Below are 19,599 nucleotides of genomic sequence, written 5' to 3'. Positions count from 1 at the left end.
GGGTTCAAACCGATAACTATCGCTTAAAATTTCTCCCCTGGCGGTTGAGCCTAGTGGTTAAAACTAACTTTGAATCCAAGATCTACTTGGACAAGTTAGTTGTTTTCTATTTTGATGTTATTCACAAAAATAATAATAATAATAATAGGCACGCAAATGTTCACACTTTGATTCAGTAGGTAAAACTAGAAATTGTGTTTTCTGCTGACGCCATGCTTTCTGCAACATACTTTTTATTGCTTGTTCTGCACGACAACAAACAATTAGCTGAGTACAGAACAAACCCCTAAGCTCTACACTCAACAGGGTATTAACAAATTCACTGACGACATGACTGTAACTCTAGTGGCTGGTATTCTCGATTCCAGCCTGTGGGTATCTGTGAATTTGTCCACATACAAAAAGGAACGTAAAGTGTACTGGGTTTAGAAGTAAACAAACACATGACACAGATTGAGCTGCCAACACAACGGAAAGAAGCTAACCTTGTTGATCAACTTGAATCTTTTTTTCATGCAGTTAATGAACACCTCTTTGCATTGTAGTGATTTTAACACAATACCAGACTAGTTAACATAAGAAACAACTCACCATAATTAAACCTGACCCAGACGCAGAAAGAGTCTGACCAAGCACAGGAGGACTACAAGCCTAAAGACTGTACTCTGGACTACTCACAGTTTCCATTGAACATAGTCAATATCACTTTATTGTAATATTTACGAATTGTATGATTGACACATTTCCTGAATTTTGGGAATCTTTACTTTTACTCCCAAGAGTTCCAGCTATTTGTTTTGTTGTTCAGCGAACTCAGTCCCTCATCAAAAAACTAGGCCAGCTCCTGCTCTGGAGCAATCTGAGCTATGAAGGGGGAGAGGAAAAGTTGGCCCACCATACCTTGGATATCACGTGAAGCCTCCAAAAATATCCTAGACGGCTGGAGCAGAAGCCCAGGCTCAGAGCCCTCCACTGTCAGAGGAGTGGAGAAGTCTTAGTGGGGGAAAGTGAGACTAACCAGAGAAGAAAAACACTTTTTAAACTGTTTTTGCCTCTGGAGAACGGTAAGAGCTTGGGTGGAAGGTAAGACAAATTTTGGACTATGTTGTTCTTCCCTGTATTATACTTATGCTAAAAAAAATATTCTACTGAGCCATTTACTTTATTTTCATATTCTTATCTTTTATTATTACTTATTGCATTGTCGAGAAGGAACCTGCAACCTGCAAGGGCTCCCGAGTGGTACAGGGCTCTAAAGCATTGCATCTCAGTGCTAGAGGTGTCCCTACAGACAGACACCCTGGTCTGAATCCAGGCTGTATCACAACTGACCATGATTGGGAGTCCCATAGGGCGGCACACAGTGTAGTCTGGGTTTGGCCGGTGTAGACCGTCATTGTAAATAAGAATTTGCATGACATTCTTATTAGGGGTGTGCCGACATGGCCATAATCATATCCATAAATTGACAGTTCATACTTGTGAGTGGAAAAAACTGAAAAAAAACATGTTTTTTTATGACTAAATAGATGTTGGCAAAATACCTCCCTGCACATTTTCACTGCAAAAAAGCTACAGATTAGGATCAGCACGTGGAGGGGTGTGTGTGTGTGTGTGTGTGTGTGCCTGTGTCATCAACTTGTTGCAGGCAGACAAGTTTGCTGTCACTCAGTCAGAATACACATCAGCGTTTAATATTTTTGCCCTAACCTTTCCTCGCTTGCTAGATAGTATGCACATTGATGGCTTGACAGCAACAGTCCTCGACATGTGATTTATCATAGTAGCAATCTAAATGATCAGACCGAAAACATGCGAGGAAAACTGATCAAGTGAAATTATGAAGCGAGTGGACAGGAGAAATACAGCTTAAATCTATCCAATAAACGCAGCAGGATTAACGTATAGCCTGCCCTTCTCTTTACAAACAGCCAGTTGAGTTATTTAGACCACATAGAACCTTGCACATGACTGACTGACATTAATAAGATAAGTGCTGGCACCCACATTTTTTTTCTATAACGGATAATTACAAAAAAACTTTATCATAATCATATCCAGAAAATTACATTATCCGTTACAAAACTCGCTTTGTCCGACTACTCGGCCCATCCCTAATTATTGTGTACAATGGGAGTTTGCCGTATTAGTTGACAAGCCACTTGCACATACTTTGGTTTTGCAGTTACATTCAACTACGTATTTATTTAGACAGTGATTTATTTAGACACCTTAGCCAACTCAATTTTTCACAATTCCTGACATTTAATAGTAGTAAAAATTCCCTGTCTTAGGTCAGTTAGGATCACCACTTTAATTTAAGAATGTGAAATGTCAGAATAATAGTAGAGAGAATGATTTATTTCAGCTTTTTGTTTCTTTCATCACATTCCCAGTGGGTCATAAGTTTACATACACTCAATTTGTATTCGGCAGCATTGTTTTAAATCCTCTCTGATCTCCCCATCCCGGATCCGGGATCGTGAATACAGACTCAAGCTCATTACCATAACGCAACGTTAACTATTCATGAAAATCGCAAATGAAATGAAATAAATATGCCATCTCTCAAGCTTAGCCTTTTGTAAACAACACTGTCATCTCAGATTTTCAAAATATGCTTCTCAACCATAGGAAAACAATCATTTGTGTAACAGTAGCTAGCTAGCGTAGCATTTAGCGTTAGCATTAGCGTTAGCATCCAGCAGGCAACATTTCAACAAAAACAAGAAAAGCCTTCAAATAAAATAATTTACCTTTGAAGAACTTTGGATGTTTTCAATGAGGAGACTCTCAGTTAGATAGCAAATGCTCAGTTTTTTCAAAAATATTCTTTGTGTATTAGAAATAGCTCCGTTTTGTACATCACATTTGGCTACCAAAAAAACCCGAAAATTCAGTCCTCAAAACGCGAACTTTTTTCCAAATTAACTCCATAATATCGACTGAAAACATGGCAAACGTGGCAATGGCAATCCTCAAGGTGTTTTTCACATATCTCTTCGATGATATATCGTTCGTGGAAGCCTGGTTTCTCCTCTCTATCAAATGTAAAAATACTTGCACCTGGCGTTGCGCACCAATTTCGATGCAGGACACCAGGCGGACACTTGGAAAATGTAGTCTCTTATGGTCAATCTTCCAATGATATGCCTACAAATACGTCACAATGCTGCCGACATCTTGGGGAAACGGCAGAAGGTCTAAGCTTATTCCTGTCGCATTCACAGCCATATAAGGAGACATTAGAAAACAGAGCTTCAGAAATTCTGCTCATTTCCTGTTTGACGTTTCATCTTGGTTTCGCCTGTAGAATGAGTTCTGGGGCACTCAAAGACAATATCTTTGCAGATTCTGAAACTTCAGAGTGTTTTCTTTCCCAAACTGTCAATAATATGCATAGTCGAGCATCTTTTCGTGACAAAATATTGCGCTTAAAACGGGAACGTTTTTTATCCAATAATGAAATAGCGCCCCCATAGACTCAACTGGTTTTAACTTGGGTCAAATGTTTCGGGTAGCCTTCCACAAGCTTCCCACAATAAGTTGGGTGAATTTTGGCCCATTCCTCCTGACAGAGCTGGTGTAACTGAGTCAGGTTTGTAGGCCTCCTTGCTCGCGCACGCTTTTTCAATTCTGCCCACACATTTTGTATGGGATTGAGGTCCGGGATTTGTGATGGCCACTCCAATACCTTGACTTTATTGTCCTTGACTTTGTTGTCCTCCGTCATGAAGCCATCTATTTTGTGAAGTGCACCAGTCCCTCCTGCAGCAAAGCACCCCCACAATATGATGCTGCCACCCCCACAATATGATGCTGCCACCCCCGTGCTTCACGGTTGGGATTGTGTTCTTCGGCTTGCAAGCTTCCCCCCTTTTTTTCCAAACATAATGATGGTCATTATGGCCAAAGAGTTCTATTTTTGTTTCATCAGACCAGAGGACATTTCTCCAAAAAGTACGATCTTTGTCTCCATGTGTGGTTGCACATTAGAGTCTGGCTTTTTTTAGGGCTGTTTGGGAGCAATGGCTTCTTCCTTGCTGAACAGCCTTTCAGGTTATGCTGATATAGGACTAATTTTACTGTGGATATAGATACTTTTGTACCTGTTTCCTCCAGCATCTTCACAAGGTCCTTTGCTGTTGTTTTGGGATTGATTTGCACTTTTCTCACCAAAGTACGTTCATCCCTAGGAGACAACACGCGTCTTCTTCCTGAGCGGTATGACGGCTGCGTGGTCCAATGGTGTTTATACTTGCGTACTATTGTTTGTACAGATGAAAGTGGTACCTTCAGACATTTGAAAATTGCTCCCAAGGATGAACCAGACTTGTGGAGGTCTACAATGTTTTTTCTGAGGTCTTGGCTGATTTCTTTTGATTTTCCCATGATGTCAAGCAAAGAGGCACTGAGTTTGAAGGTAGGCCTTGAAATACATCCACAGGTACACCTCAAATTGACTCAAATTATGTCAATTAGCCTATCAGAAGCTTCTAATGCCATGAAATCATATTCTGGAATTTTCCAAGCTTTTTAAAGGCACAGTCAACTTAGTGTATGTAAACTTCCAACTTCAACTTTATGTGTTCTCTGTTCCCCATTGTCCTTGTTGGTTATTGTTACCATGTCCGTTGATCTTGTGAGCACCTGTGCTGTTGTATCGGCTTCCATGCTACGTGTTGTTGTGCACTTGTTTTACAGTTCTAGTCCCATGTATTATTTAGAGGTTTACACGTTCCTCTTTGTTTGGGTGGAGAAAAAGAAAAACTATCACGGATTACTGGCTTGTCTTCTATCATCATACCACGTGACACAAAAACTGCATCAAACTTGTGGAAGCATTTGCAGTTTGTTTGGTTGTGTTTGGATTATGTTGTGCCCTATAGAAATGAATGGTAAATAATGTATTGAGTCACTTCTATAGTAAATAAGAATAGAATATATTTCAGAACACTTCTACATTAATGAGAATGCTACCATAATTACGGATAATCATTAATGAATTGTGAATAATTATGAGTCAAACGCTTGATGTAATCATCGCGTGCTAGGAATATAGGACCAAATACTAATCTTTTGATTAAATTGAATACACTTAATGTCACACCCTGATCTGTTTCAACTGTCTTTGTGATTGTCTCCACCCTCCCTTCCAGGTGTCACCCATATTCCCCTTTATCCCCTGTGTATTTATACCTAGTTCTCTGTTTGTCTGTTGCCAGTTTGTATTGTTTGTTCAAGTCAACCAACGTTTTTTTGTCTCAGCTCCTGCTTTCTCCAGTCTCTCTTTTCTCGCTCTCCTGGTTTTGACCCTTGCCTGTCCTGACTCTGAGCCCGCCTGTCCTGACTCCGAGCCCGCCTGCCTGACCACTCTGCCTGCCCCTGACCCTGAGCCTGCCTGCCGACCTGTAGCTTTGCCCCCCTCTGGATTACCAACCTCTGCTTTACCCTGACCCTGAGCCTACCTGCTACCTGGTACCGTAGCCCCACCTCTGGTAAACTGACTCCTTCCTTCCTAGATCTGTCTATTGCCTGCACCTGTTGGATTATTAAACTATTGTTTATTCGACGTGGTCTGCATCTGGGTCTTACCTTCATACAGTGGGGCAAAAAAGTATTTAGTCAGCCACCAATTGTGCAAGTTCTCCCACGTAAAGATGAGAGAGGCCTGTAATTTTCCTCATAGGTACACTTAAACTATGACAGACAAAATTAGAAAAAAAATCCAGAATATGACATTGTATGATTTTTAATGAATTTATTTGCAAATAATGGTGGAAAATAAGTATTTGGTCACCTACAAACAAGCAAGATTTCTGGCTCTCACAGACCTGTAACTTCTTCTTTAAGAGGCTCCTCTGTCCTCCACTCGTTACCTGTATTAATGGCACCTGTTTGAACTTGTTATCAGTATAAAAGACACCGGTCCACAACCTCAAACAGTCACACTCCAAACTCCACTATGGCAAAGAGCTGTCAAAGGACACCAGAAACAAAATTGTAGACCTGCACCAGGCTGGGAAGACTGAATCTGCAATAGGTAAGCAGTGTAAAGGAAAGAATGAATGGGACCATGTATCGTGAGATCTTGAGTGAAAACCTGCTTCCATCAGCAAGGGCATGCATTTCAAGGTCCTGGAGTGGCCTAGCCAGTCTCCAGATCTCAACCCCATAGAAAATCTTTGGAGGGAGTTGAAAGTCCGTGTTTCCCAGCAACAGCCCCAAAACATCACTGCTCTAGAGGAGATCTGCATGGAGGAATGGGCCAAAATACCAGCAACAGTGTGTGAAAACCTTATGAAGACTTACAGAAAACGTAATTTTGAGATTTTTTTTTCTCATTTTGTCTGTCCTAGTTGAAGTGTACCTATGATGAAAATTACAGGCCTCTCATCTTTTTAAGTGGGAGAACTTGCACACTTGGTGGCTGACTAAATACTTTTTTTGCCCCACTGTACCTGATAGTACGAACTGGCCATGACTGGCCCAGCAGACCCGGACCAGTTGCGCAACGCCATCTCCTCCCAAGGAGCCTCCATTGGTAGGCACGAGCAATTGCTTATGGGGCTGATGGAGGGAGTCCAAATGTTTGCTGAGCGCCATGACCAGGACATGCTGCTAGAGCATTTCCGCGGGTCATCTGGGGGTCAGCCTGCCACGGTGCCCCCTCAGCAACTCGGCAGTTAGCAGCGCCGCCCCACCACCTTCCCAGGAGCCCCGGTTACTTCCTCCAGAACGCTTTAATGGAGAGCCGAGCACCTGTTGGGCTTCATCCCTCCTCCTTCTCCTCGGATCGCTCCAAAATAGCCTACCTCATCAGCTCCGACAGGATGCCCGCATTGTGGCCGACTATGCGGTGGGATTGCCGTACGTTGGCAGCGGAGACTGCGTGGAACCGGAAGCACTGTTCAACATGTTCCTGCACGGCGTCTCGGGGGAGGTTAAGGACGAGCTTGCGGATCGGGACTTACCCACAGATATTGACTCCCTCATCGATGGGCGATTGCGGGAACGACGGATGGACAGGAAATTCGATTTCACTCACACGTCCAGGGATTCCAACTCTCCTCCGAGTCATCCTGGAAGTCTCTGACGGTCCTGTGGCCGAGAGCAAACGAGATTTCCTCGAGAGTCACCAAGGAGGCCTGAGGAACTGTTTCCTGAGCCCATGCAACTTAGGCAGGGCTGAGGTGTTGCCACCTGAACGGCAACACCAGATCAGCACATGGAGCTGTCTGTATTGTGGGACCTTTGGTCATTTTGTGTCCTCATGCCCGGTTTTTACCAGGCTCACCGGTAGGAGCGAGTACTCTGGTGGGCCATATGGGGAACTTTTCTGCTTTCCTTTACTCGCACCCCTTTTCATTTCATTCTGCTGTGGGGAAACCAGTCCAAATATCTCCGGGTCCTCATTGACTCTGGGGCTGATGAGAGCTTTTTGGACGCCACACTGGCTTCCAAGCTGAACATCCCCACTCAGCTCCTCTCCATTCCCGTGGATGTTACGTGTTCCAGGCTCTGGTGAATGACATTCTCCGTGACATGCTGAAACGGTTCCACTTTGCCTAATTGGATGACATCCTCGTCTTCTCCCTCTCCCCCAAGAACACATGCTCCATGTCCGGCAGTTTCTCCAGTGCTGGAAAACTCGTTAATTCGTTAAGGCGGACAAGTGAGAGTTCCATCGCTCCACCATTCCCTTTCTGGGCTACATCATCTCTGCTGGGAGTGTCAAGATGGATCCCGAGAAGGTGAAAGTGGTGGTGGAATGGCCTCAGCAGATGTAACGCTTGTGGTGGATTGGCCAGGGTGTATTGGTACGTCAACATTCTCCTACCAGCTATTTTGGAAGCTGTATGGAAAAGCTGTCCATTTTTTAGTCCTTATGATGGTCATTATGGCCAAAGAGTTCTATTTTTGTTTCATCAGACCAGAGGACATTTCTCCAAAAAGTACGATCTTTGTCTCCATGTGTGGTTGCACATTAGAGTCTGGCTTTTTTTATGGCTGTTTGGGAGCAATGGCTTCTTCCTTGCTGAACAGCCTTTCAGGTTATGCTGATATAGGACTAATTTTACTGTGGATATAGATACTTTTGTACCTGTTTCCTCCAGCATCTTCACAAGGTCCTTTGCTGTTGTTTTGGGATTGATTTGCACTTTTCTCACCAAAGTACGTTCATCCCTAGGAGACAACACGCGTCTTCTTCCTGAGCGGTATGACGGCTGCGTGGTCCAATGGTGTTTATACTTGCGTACTATTGTTTGTACAGATGAAAGTGGTACCTTCAGACATTTGAAAATTGCTCCCAAGGATGAACCAGACTTGTGGAGGTCTACAATGTTTTTTCTGAGGTCTTGGCTGATTTCTTTTGATTTTCCCATGATGTCAAGCAAAGAGGCACTGAGTTTGAAGGTAGGCCTTGAAATACATCCACAGGTACACCTCAAATTGACTCAAATTATGTCAATTAGCCTATCAGAAGCTTCTAATGCCATGAAATCATATTCTGGAATTTTCCAAGCTTTTTAAAGGCACAGTCAACTTAGTGTATGTAAACTTCCAACTTCAACTTTATGTGTTCTCTGTTCCCCATTGTCCTTGTTGGTTATTGTTACCATGTCCGTTGATCTTGTGAGCACCTGTGCTGTTGTATCGGCTTCCATGCTACGTGTTGTTGTGCACTTGTTTTACAGTTCTAGTCCCATGTATTATTTAGAGGTTTACACGTTCCTCTTTGTTTGGGTGGAGAAAAAGAAAAACTATCACGGATTACTGGCTTGTCTTCTATCATCATACCACGTGACACAAAAACTGCATCAAACTTGTGGAAGCATTTGCAGTTTGTTTGGTTGTGTTTGGATTATGTTGTGCCCTATAGAAATGAATGGTAAATAATGTATTGAGTCACTTCTATAGTAAATAAGAATAGAATATATTTCAGAACACTTCTACATTAATGAGAATGCTACCATAATTACGGATAATCATTAATGAATTGTGAATAATTATGAGTCAAACGCTTGATGTAATCATCGCGTGCTAGGAATATAGGACCAAATACTAATCTTTTGATTAAATTGAATACACTTAATGTCACACCCTGATCTGTTTCACCTGTCTTTGTGATTGTCTCCACCCTCCCTTCCAGGTGTCACCCATATTCCCCTTTATCCCCTGTGTATTTATACCTAGTTCTCTGTTTGTCTGTTGCCAGTTTGTATTGTTTGTTCAAGTCAACCAACGTTTTTTGTCTCAGCTCCTGCTTTCTCCAGTCTCTCTTTTCTCGCTCTCCTGGTTTTGACCCTTGCCTGTCCTGACTCTGAGCCCGCCTGTCCTGACTCCGAGCCCGCCTGCCTGACCACTCTGCCTGCCCCTGACCCTGAGCCTGCCTGCCGACCTGTAGCTTTGCCCCCCTCTGGATTACCAACCTCTGCTTTACCCTGACCCTGAGCCTACCTGCTACCTGGTACCGTAGCCCCACCTCTGGTAAACTGACTCCTTCCTTCCTAGATCTGTCTATTGCCTGCACCTGTTGGATTATTAAACTATTGTTTATTCGACGTGGTCTGCATCTGGGTCTTACCTTCATACAGTGGGGCAAAAAAGTATTTAGTCAGCCACCAATTGTGCAAGTTCTCCCACGTAAAGATGAGAGAGGCCTGTAATTTTCCTCATAGGTACACTTAAACTATGACAGACAAAATTAGAAAAAAAATCCAGAATATGACATTGTATGATTTTTAATGAATTTATTTGCAAATAATGGTGGAAAATAAGTATTTGGTCACCTACAAACAAGCAAGATTTCTGGCTCTCACAGACCTGTAACTTCTTCTTTAAGAGGCTCCTCTGTCCTCCACTCGTTACCTGTATTAATGGCACCTGTTTGAACTTGTTATCAGTATAAAAGACACCGGTCCACAACCTCAAACAGTCACACTCCAAACTCCACTATGGCAAAGAGCTGTCAAAGGACACCAGAAACAAAATTGTAGACCTGCACCAGGCTGGGAAGACTGAATCTGCAATAGGTAAGCAGTGTAAAGGAAAGAATGAATGGGACCATGTATCGTGAGATCTTGAGTGAAAACCTGCTTCCATCAGCAAGGGCATGCATTTCAAGGTCCTGGAGTGGCCTAGCCAGTCTCCAGATCTCAACCCCATAGAAAATCTTTGGAGGGAGTTGAAAGTCCGTGTTTCCCAGCAACAGCCCCAAAACATCACTGCTCTAGAGGAGATCTGCATGGAGGAATGGGCCAAAATACCAGCAACAGTGTGTGAAAACCTTATGAAGACTTACAGAAAACGTAATTTTGAGATTTTTTTTTCTCATTTTGTCTGTCCTAGTTGAAGTGTACCTATGATGAAAATTACAGGCCTCTCATCTTTTTAAGTGGGAGAACTTGCACACTTGGTGGCTGACTAAATACTTTTTTTGCCCCACTGTACCTGATAGTACGAACTGGCCATGACTGGCCCAGCAGACCCGGACCAGTTGCGCAACGCCATCTCCTCCCAAGGAGCCTCCATTGGTAGGCACGAGCAATTGCTTATGGGGCTGATGGAGGGAGTCCAAATGTTTGCTGAGCGCCATGACCAGGACATGCTGCTAGAGCATTTCCGCGGGTCATCTGGGGGTCAGCCTGCCACGGTGCCCCCTCAGCAACTCGGCAGTTAGCAGCGCCGCCCCACCACCTTCCCAGGAGCCCCGGTTACTTCCTCCAGAACGCTTTAATGGAGAGCCGAGCACCTGTTGGGCTTCATCCCTCCTCCTTCTCCTCGGATTGCTCCAAAATAGCCTACCTCATCAGCTCCGACAGGATGCCCGCATTGTGGCCGACTATGCGGTGGGATTGCCGTACGTTGGCAGCGGAGACTGCGTGGAACCGGAAGCACTGTTCAACATGTTCCTGCACGGCGTCTCGGGGGAGGTTAAGGACGAGCTTGCGGATCGGGACTTACCCACAGATATTGACTCCCTCATCGATGGGCGATTGCGGGAACGACGGATGGACAGGAAATTCGATTTCACTCACACGTCCAGGGATTCCAACTCTCCTCCGAGTCATCCTGGAAGTCTCTGACGGTCCTGTGGCCGAGAGCAAACGAGATTTCCTCGAGAGTCACCAAGGAGGCCTGAGGAACTGTTTCCTGAGCCCATGCAACTTAGGCAGGGCTGAGGTGTTGCCACCTGAACGGCAACACCAGATCAGCACATGGAGCTGTCTGTATTGTGGGACCTTTGGTCATTTTGTGTCCTCATGCCCGGTTTTTACCAGGCTCACCGGTAGGAGCGAGTACTCTGGTGGGCCATATGGGGAACTTTTCTGCTTTCCTTTACTCGCACCCCTTTTCATTTCATTCTGCTGTGGGGAAACCAGTCCAAATATCTCCGGGTCCTCATTGACTCTGGGGCTGATGAGAGCTTTTTGGACGCCACACTGGCTTCCAAGCTGAACATCCCCACTCAGCTCCTCTCCATTCCCGTGGATGTTACGTGTTCCAGGCTCTGGTGAATGACATTCTCCGTGACATGCTGAAACGGTTCCACTTTGCCTAATTGGATAACATCCTCGTCTTCTCCCTCTCCCCCAAGAACACATGCTCCATGTCCGGCAGTTTCTCCAGTGCTGGAAAACTCGTTAATTCGTTAAGGCGGACAAGTGAGAGTTCCATCGCTCCACCATTCCCTTTCTGGGCTACATCATCTCTGCTGGGAGTGTCAAGATGGATCCCGAGAAGGTGAAAGTGGTGGTGGAATGGCCTCAGCAGATGTAACGCTTGTGGTGGATTGGCCAGGGTGTATTGGTACGTCAACATTCTCCTACCAGCTATTTTGGAAGCTGTATGGAAAAGCTGTCCATTTTTTAGTCCTTAAAAACTTATTCGGGATAGGGGGCAGCATTTTCACTTTTGGATAAATAGCATGCCCAATTTCAACTTCCTGCTACTCATCCCCAGAATATAAGATATGCATATTATTAGTAGACTTCTGAAGTTTCTAAAACTGTATGAATCATGTCTGTGAGTATAACAGAACTTATGCAGCAGGCAAAACCCTGAGGACAAATCATTCAGATTTTTTTGGGAGGTCACTGTCTATTCAATGAAGTTTCATTGGGAAACAAGGGACTTGTTTTCAGTTCCTACCGCTTCCACTGGAAGTCACCAGTCTTTAGAAATTGGTTGAGGTCATTCCTTTGTGTAATGAAGAAGTACGGCCATCTTGAATGAGTGTCATTTGAAGTCTACTTTTTGAGAGAGGAGCATGACTTAAAGTAGCTTGAGTTTGTTGTCTTCCTGTATTGAACACAGATTGTCCCGTATTCAATTTGATCTATTATTAACGTTTAAAAATACCTAAAGTTGTATTACAAAAGTGGTTTGAAATGTTTTGGCAAAGTTTACAGGTAACATGAGAGATATTTTGTAGTGACGTTGCGCAAGTTGGAAGCTGTGTTTTTCTGGATCAAACGCACCAAATAAATTGACATTTTGGATATATATCGACGGAATTAATCGAACGAAAGGACCATTTGTGATGTTTATGGGACATATTGGAGTGCCAACAAAAGAAACTCGTCAAAGGCATGAATTATATTTTTATTTCTGCGTTTTGTGTTGCGCCTGCAGGGTTGAAAGATGCTACTCTCTTTGTTTACTGTTGTGCTATCATCAGATAGTAGCATCTTATGATTTCGCCAAAAAGCCTTTTTGAAATCTGACATGTCTGGATTCACAACGAGTGTAGCTTTAATTTGGTATCCTACATGTGTGATTTAATGAAAGTTAGATTTTTATAGAATTTCATTTGAATTTGGTGCTCTACATTTTCCCTGACTATTGGCCAAGTGGGACGCAAGCGTCCTGCCTATCCCAGAGAGGTTTTAAATAAAACTTGTATTCTTTTTTATTGATCACAATTCTAGATTTCTAGCCCCTTGATATTATTGTTGGATCTGGTTTTAATAGCTAACATTTCAATGCCATAATAAATAGATGTGCCAATAGTGGACAGCCTTGTTTTACTTCTCTTAACAATTTAATACTTTCTGAGAAGTAGCCATTATTTACTATTTTACACCTGGGGTTGCTATACATAACTTTAACACATTGTATAAGAGATTCTCCAAAATTAAAATTGTCCAGGCATTTACATATTCCAGTCATACTTCATCAAAGGCTATGAATACCAGGCCTGGTGTCACAGATTCTTTATGATGTATGATTTCCAGTATTTTTTCGAAACTATCGTCCATGTAAAAACCCTGTCTGACTAGAATGAATAATATATGACAATACCTTTTTAATAAATTCTATGCGCAATGCATTTTGCTAGAATTTTGCTAGAATTTTGGCATCTCCAGTTTTTTAGGTCGGACTTGATCTTTATATTTACCTCTTGGGTCCTGTTTCAGTAATCATAAATCAGACCTTCTTGCTGAGTATTTAAGATTTTTATAGGAGTGGTTAAAGCATGTTAATAACGGACCTTTGAGTACATTGAAAAATATTTGATATACCTTTGATATACCAGCCCTGGAGTTTTCCAGGACGTGAAGGCTTTACTTGCATCTAGAAGTTTCTCCTCTGTAATTAGGCCTTCACATGAGTATTTCTGTATACCTGTTAATTGTACACTATTAATATTAAAAATCCTTACAATTAACTTCAGTTAGTGGAGATGGAGGAAATGAAAACATATGATTGAAGTACTTTGCCTTTCTCTTTCAAAATATAATTTGATGAATCATGGATCACTCCATCATTTGTAACTTGTTTCTGTAAAATGTTGGTAGCATTTCTATGTTGAAGATATGGTAGCATTTCTATGTTGAACATAATTACAGTTTCAACGGAAAGTATTCAGACCCCTTTACTTTTTCCACGTTTTGTTACAATCTTATTCTGAAATTGACAAAATTGTTTTTTGACTAAGAATTTCTTTGTTAATTTATTATAATTCATTCAGACACTTTACTCAGCACGTTGTTGAAGCACCTTTAGCAGCGATTACAGACTCGATTCTTCTTGGGAATGACGCAACAAGCTTAGCACACCTGTATTTGCGGAGTTTCTCCTATTCTTCTCTGCAGATCCTCTCAAGCTCTGTCAGGTTGGATGGGGAGCATTGCTGCACAGCTATTTTCAGGTATCTCCAGAGAAGTTCAATCGGGTTCAAATCCGGGCACTGGCTGAGACACTCAAGGACATTCAGAGACTTGTCCCGAAGCCACTCCAGCGTTGTCTTAGCTGTGTTCTTAGGGTCATTGTCCTGTTGGAAGGTGGACCTTCATATTAGTCTGAAGTCCTGAGCGCTGTGGAGCAGGTTTTCATCAAGCACTTCTCTGTACTTTGCTCCGTTCACCTTTGCCTCGATCTTGACTAGTCACCAAGTCCCTGCCACTGAAAAACATCCCCAAAACATGATGCTGCCACCACCATGCTTCACAGTAGGGATGGTGCAAGGTTTTCTCCAGAAGTGACGCTTGGCATTCAGGCCAAAATTGTAAATCTTGGTTTCATCAGACCAGAGAATCTTGTTCTCATGGTCTAAGAGTCTTTGGGTGCCTTTTGCCAAACTCATAGCAGGCTGTCATGTGCCTTTTATTTCGGAGTATCTTCCGTCTGGCCACTCTACCATAAAGGCTTGATTGGTGGAGTGCTGTAGAGATGGTTGTCCTTCTGGAAGGTTCTCCTATGTAACGGTTTTCTTCTGGGGAAAGAGAGGTGGACCAAAATGCAGCGTGGTTAGTTTTGTGCATCTTTAAAAAGATGAAAGTACAACAATCTACAAAACAAGAAACGTTGAAAAAACCAAAACAGTCCTATCTGGTGCCTCAAACACAAAGACAGAAACAATCACCCACAAAACCCAACACAAAACAGGCTACCTAAATATGATTCCCAATCAGAGACAATGACTAACACCTGCCTCTGATTGAGAACCATATCAGGCCAAACTTGGAAATAGACAAACCAGACACACAACATAGAATGCCCACCCAGCTCACGTCCTGACCAACACTAAAACAAGGAAAACACACACGAACGATGGTCAGAACGTGACATTCTATCTCCACAGAGGAACTCTAGAGCTCTGTCAGAGTGGCTATGGGGTTCTTGGTCACCTCCCTGACTAAGGCCCATCTCCCCCATTTGCTCAGTTTGGCTGGGCGGCCAGCTTAGGATGAGCATTGGTGGTTCCAAACTTCTTTCATTTAAGAATGTGTGTTCTTGGGGACATTCAAGGCTGCAGAAATGTTTTGATATGCTTCCCCAGAAAACCTTCGGTTTTGATTATCTGGCCACTGTCTACAAATGCTCTGTTTTTGGCATTTGTGGCACGTAACCAAAGCAAGTCAATATCCCTGATAATCACATTTTTGCATGTCATGTCCAAATCATCTACACAATCAGAACCAATATGTATTTTTGCTATTTGGGTAAACTATTCCTTTAATCATGGTCTCTAGATGGACGATATTGTGGCACCCGCAAGGACCAGTCTTGGCCACAACTGGTGTAGGTGCCAAGGAATGGGTCTCAAGATCCAACATGGTGGACATAATCCATAAAGCATCATATGTAACCGTATACTCTCTTTTCTTTCCAGATCCAACATGGCAGTTGCCAGAAAGTCCATGCCTGGCTCCACTATCAGCCCCACTCTGGGGTTTGATGACTACACTCTCTACAGCAACCTGTCAGATGACGAGCTGATGCAGCTGGCTATCGAACGCAGCCTTAGTGATCCCCACAATGCCACTTCACTGGGTGAAGCCAGCAAGACCTCCACAGCTCTAGGCAGAAGAACAGTCCAGTTCAGGGCAAATCCACCCACAACTACACCGAACCCATCAAATCCACCTAGGGAGGACCCAAGCCATAGGCCACCTACTGCCAACCCACCTGACGCGTGTGTACCCGCTGAAAAGACCCTTCATTGTTTTTCATGATCCACTTTGGGTTTTGGGCCCCCATTTATATTAAGTTGGAGGCTACAGATAATTACATGCATTTCAAATTCATTGGCATAATACATGTATTTCTTTTGAACATTTATTTGATTTAACTAGGCAAGTCAGTTAAGAACAAATTCTTATTTACAATGACAGCCTACCAGGGTTAAGGCCTTGTTAAGGGGCAGAACGACAGATTGTCAGCTCAGGGATTCGATCCAGCATCCAGGTTACTGGCCCAACGCTCTGACCACTAGGCTACCTGCCGCCCCGTAGCACTATAACTGTCCTTATTACGTACCTTATCTATAGTTACAGTGTAGAAAATAAAAGCTTTCTCTGATTATTATATGGATCTCGTCAGTAATGTGTGTCTATGTATCACTATACAGACATCTCCTTCAAAACAAATGTAGTATATGTTTCCAGAGTTATACAACCTTTGGTGGGGTTTGGCCATTCGATATGTAGGTTTCAGACTTCATAAGTATGCATGAGTGGCGGTTTCCTCAAATAAATGACTTGACTCGTGCAGTGTTTACTTAATGATGTAGGATATTAATTTGATCACAATTTTTTGGTGAGAATTCCTGCGTTGAAGGAAATGCAAATGAGCTTTGTGATTTACATAAATTCACAGAAAATCCACGCTAACATAGTTATATTAACAGTACTGCACTTTTCATGTAGCCTAATTTTGGCCAGCTAATAGCCTAACCACAATCAAAAACATTGTGGATTAAACATTGAAATCCTCTTGCTGCAGGATTATTTTGCTGCAACAATACCAGTCAAAATAACTTGACTAATAGTGACTCTATAGTTTTTCACAAAAACTTGGTGGTACCAGGGTTTAAAAAATATAACTTATTAGTACCCTGCAACTGTGCATGTTACAGTGCCTTGTGAAAGTATTCGGCCCCCTTGAACTTTGCGACCTTTTGACACATTCCAGGCTTCAAACATAAAGATATAAAACTGTATTTTTTTGTGAAGAATCAACCATAAGTGGGACACAATCATGAAGTGGAACGACATTTATTGGATATTTCAAACTTTTTTAACAAATCAAAAACTGAAAAATTGGGCGTGCAAAATTATTCAGCCCCTTTACTTTCAGTGCAGCAAACTCTCTCCAGAAGTTCAGTGAGGATCTCTGAATGATCCAATGTTGACCTAAATGACTAATGATGATAAATACAATCCACCTGTGTGTAATCAAGTCTCCGTATAAATGCACCTGCACTGTGATAGTCTCAGAGGTCCGTTAAAAGCGCAGAGAGCATCATGAAGAACAAGGAACACACCAGGCAGGTCCGAGATACTGTTGTGAAGAAGTTTAAAGCCGGATTTGGATACAAAAAGATTTCCCAAGCTTTAAACATCCCAAGGAGCACTGTGCAAGCGATAATATTGAAATGGAAGGAGTATCAGACCACTGCAAATCTACCAAGACCTGGCCGTCCCTCTAAACTTTCAGCTCATACAAGGAGAAGACTGATCAGAGATGCAGCCAAGAGGCCCATGATCACTCTGGATGAACTGCAGAGATCTACAGCTGAGGTGGGAGACTCTGTCCATAGGACAACAATCAGTCATATATTGCACAAATCTGGCCTTTATGGAAGAGTGGCAAGAAGAAAGCCATTTCTTAAAGATATCCATAAAAAGTGTTGTTTAAAGTTTGCCACAAGCCACCTGGGAGACACACCAAACATGTGGAAGAAGGTGCTCTGGTCAGATGAAACCAAAATTGAACTTTTTGGCAACAATGCAAAACGTTATGTTTGGCGTAAAAGCAACACAGCTGAACACACCATCCCCACTGTCAAACATGGTGGTGGCAGCATCATGGTTTGGGCCTGCTTTTCTTCAGCAGGGACAGGGAAGATGGTTAAAATTGATTGGAAGATGGATGGAGCCAAATACAGGACCATTCTGGAAGAAAACCTGATGGAGTCTGCAAAAGACCTGAGACTGGGACGGAGATTTGTCTTCCAACAAGACAATGATCCAAAACATAAAGCAAAATCTACAATGGAATGGTTCAAAAATAAACATATCCAGGTGTTAGAATGACCAAGTCAAAGTCCAGACCTGAATCCAATCGAGAATCTGTGGAAAGAACTGAAAACTGCTGTTCACAAATGCTCTCCATCCAACCTCACTGAGCTCGAGCTGTTTTGCAAGGAGGAATGGGAAAAAATTTCAGTCTCTCGATGTGCAAAACTGATAGAGACATACCCCAAGCGACTTACAGCTGTAATCGCAGCAAAAGGTGGCGCTACAAAGTATTAACTTAAGGGGGCTGAATAATTTTGCACGCCCAATTTTTCAGTTTTTGATTTGTTAAAAAAGTTTGAAATATCCAATAAATGTCGTTCCACTTCATGATTGTGTCCCACTTGTTGTTGATTCTTCACAAAAAAATACAGTTTTATATCTTTATGTTTGAAGCCTGAAATGTGGCAAAAGGTCGCAAAGTTCAAGGGGGCCGAATACTTTCGCAAGGCACTGTAGATATCAACTATGCACATACATTAAGCCTACCACTTAGAAATGCTTTCGGAGGAACACTTGAGCAGTGGATTGTGATGGTGGACAATTTCTTTAGATGGCTGTACTGTATTCATTGATACAGAGCTTTCCATAGTACGCATGTCAGCAATGAAAGTTGTTTCAGGATTAAAATATTTAACTTTGAAGAAACACAATATACAATTAGATTAAGGACCCCCCATATTACTTTCATTTATTTTATGTATACATTTGCATAAAATGTGACTGCCAACTAATTATATCTCACCGTTCCTGTAGCAGGAGAAGGACATGTGAAGAAAGAAGGAAATGTGGAGACATTGTGGTGACTCATTTTGTAACTGGCAATGGAAAGCGCATGCTGGCATATCACAGAGGCGATGGCTCCATTCAGTACGTGCCAGACACAGAAAAGTAAGTGTGTCCTTTCACAGAGGGTTTTTAGCAACATATATTGCCTTCACACCAAGACATGAACACTTCAGTATATGTAATAATGTTTCTATAATATGTGATGACATTTGTTGTACTTTGTACATCATTTTTCCACGTTAAAGAATACAAACCTGTTGGGATACCTGCTGGGATTTCCACCACTTTTCAACCTCATATGCATTATCTCCAGCAACATACCAAAGTGTACATACTGTATGTGAAAACGATGCATTTCTTTTACACTACAGAACAACGAAAAGAAGAACAACAATGTACAACAGCGGTTTTCAAAACCTGCAACGTTTCTAGCCAGGGGAGGACATTTTCCTGCTCACCACGTGACCGCGATTCTCATAGTCTTTGAAAATCACTATATTTAAAAATGTTTTTACTTTTGATGACATCAAATTGCACTTTTTTTATCGCAGATTTTTAATCACAGTGCCATTTTCACGTATATAGACAATGGTTTGGTGTTGGAAATAATAAATGAGGTAGAAAAGTGGTGAAATACACAACTTAAGTAACCAATGTCTTTCCAACACCATAAACCCTAACTAAGGATGTGTGTATTTAATTTTAATCCACTTTCCATAACTCAAAGTTAGCAAATCAATAAAATATTCACTAATTGAATTTGAGAATGTTCTGGATTGTC

At 42.4% G+C, this 19,599-nt stretch overlaps 1 protein-coding gene across 4 annotated transcripts in view; it reads left to right on the top strand.

The window, feature by feature from the left end:
• Positions 1 to 402: 402 nt before the first annotated feature.
• The window catches only part of LOC110521979 (ankyrin repeat and SOCS box protein 2), a 38,930-nt gene continuing 19,733 nt past the window's right edge, over positions 403 to 19,599 (top strand). The window contains exons 1-3 of one of the 4 annotated variants that reach the window (XM_021599999.3): positions 403 to 1,083; positions 15,623 to 15,925; positions 18,786 to 18,920. In XM_021599999.3, coding sequence (XP_021455674.2) covers positions 15,630 to 15,925; positions 18,786 to 18,920 — 431 coding nt within the window. In that variant the 5' untranslated portion in view covers positions 403 to 1,083; positions 15,623 to 15,629. The remainder of the gene's footprint in view (positions 1,084 to 15,622; positions 15,926 to 18,785; positions 18,921 to 19,599) is intronic. The other 3 variants (XM_021600000.3, XM_090232284.1, XM_021600002.3) reach the window with 3 other exon arrangements.

The sequence above is a fragment of the Oncorhynchus mykiss genome, chromosome 4, assembly GCF_057628025.1.
Source record: "Oncorhynchus mykiss isolate SJ-2025 chromosome 4, ASM5762802v1, whole genome shotgun sequence".
NCBI lineage: Eukaryota > Metazoa > Chordata > Actinopteri > Salmoniformes > Salmonidae > Oncorhynchus > Oncorhynchus mykiss.
Note: the sequence above shows the minus strand (reverse complement) of the source record. Positions and strands in the feature narration are given on the sequence as shown.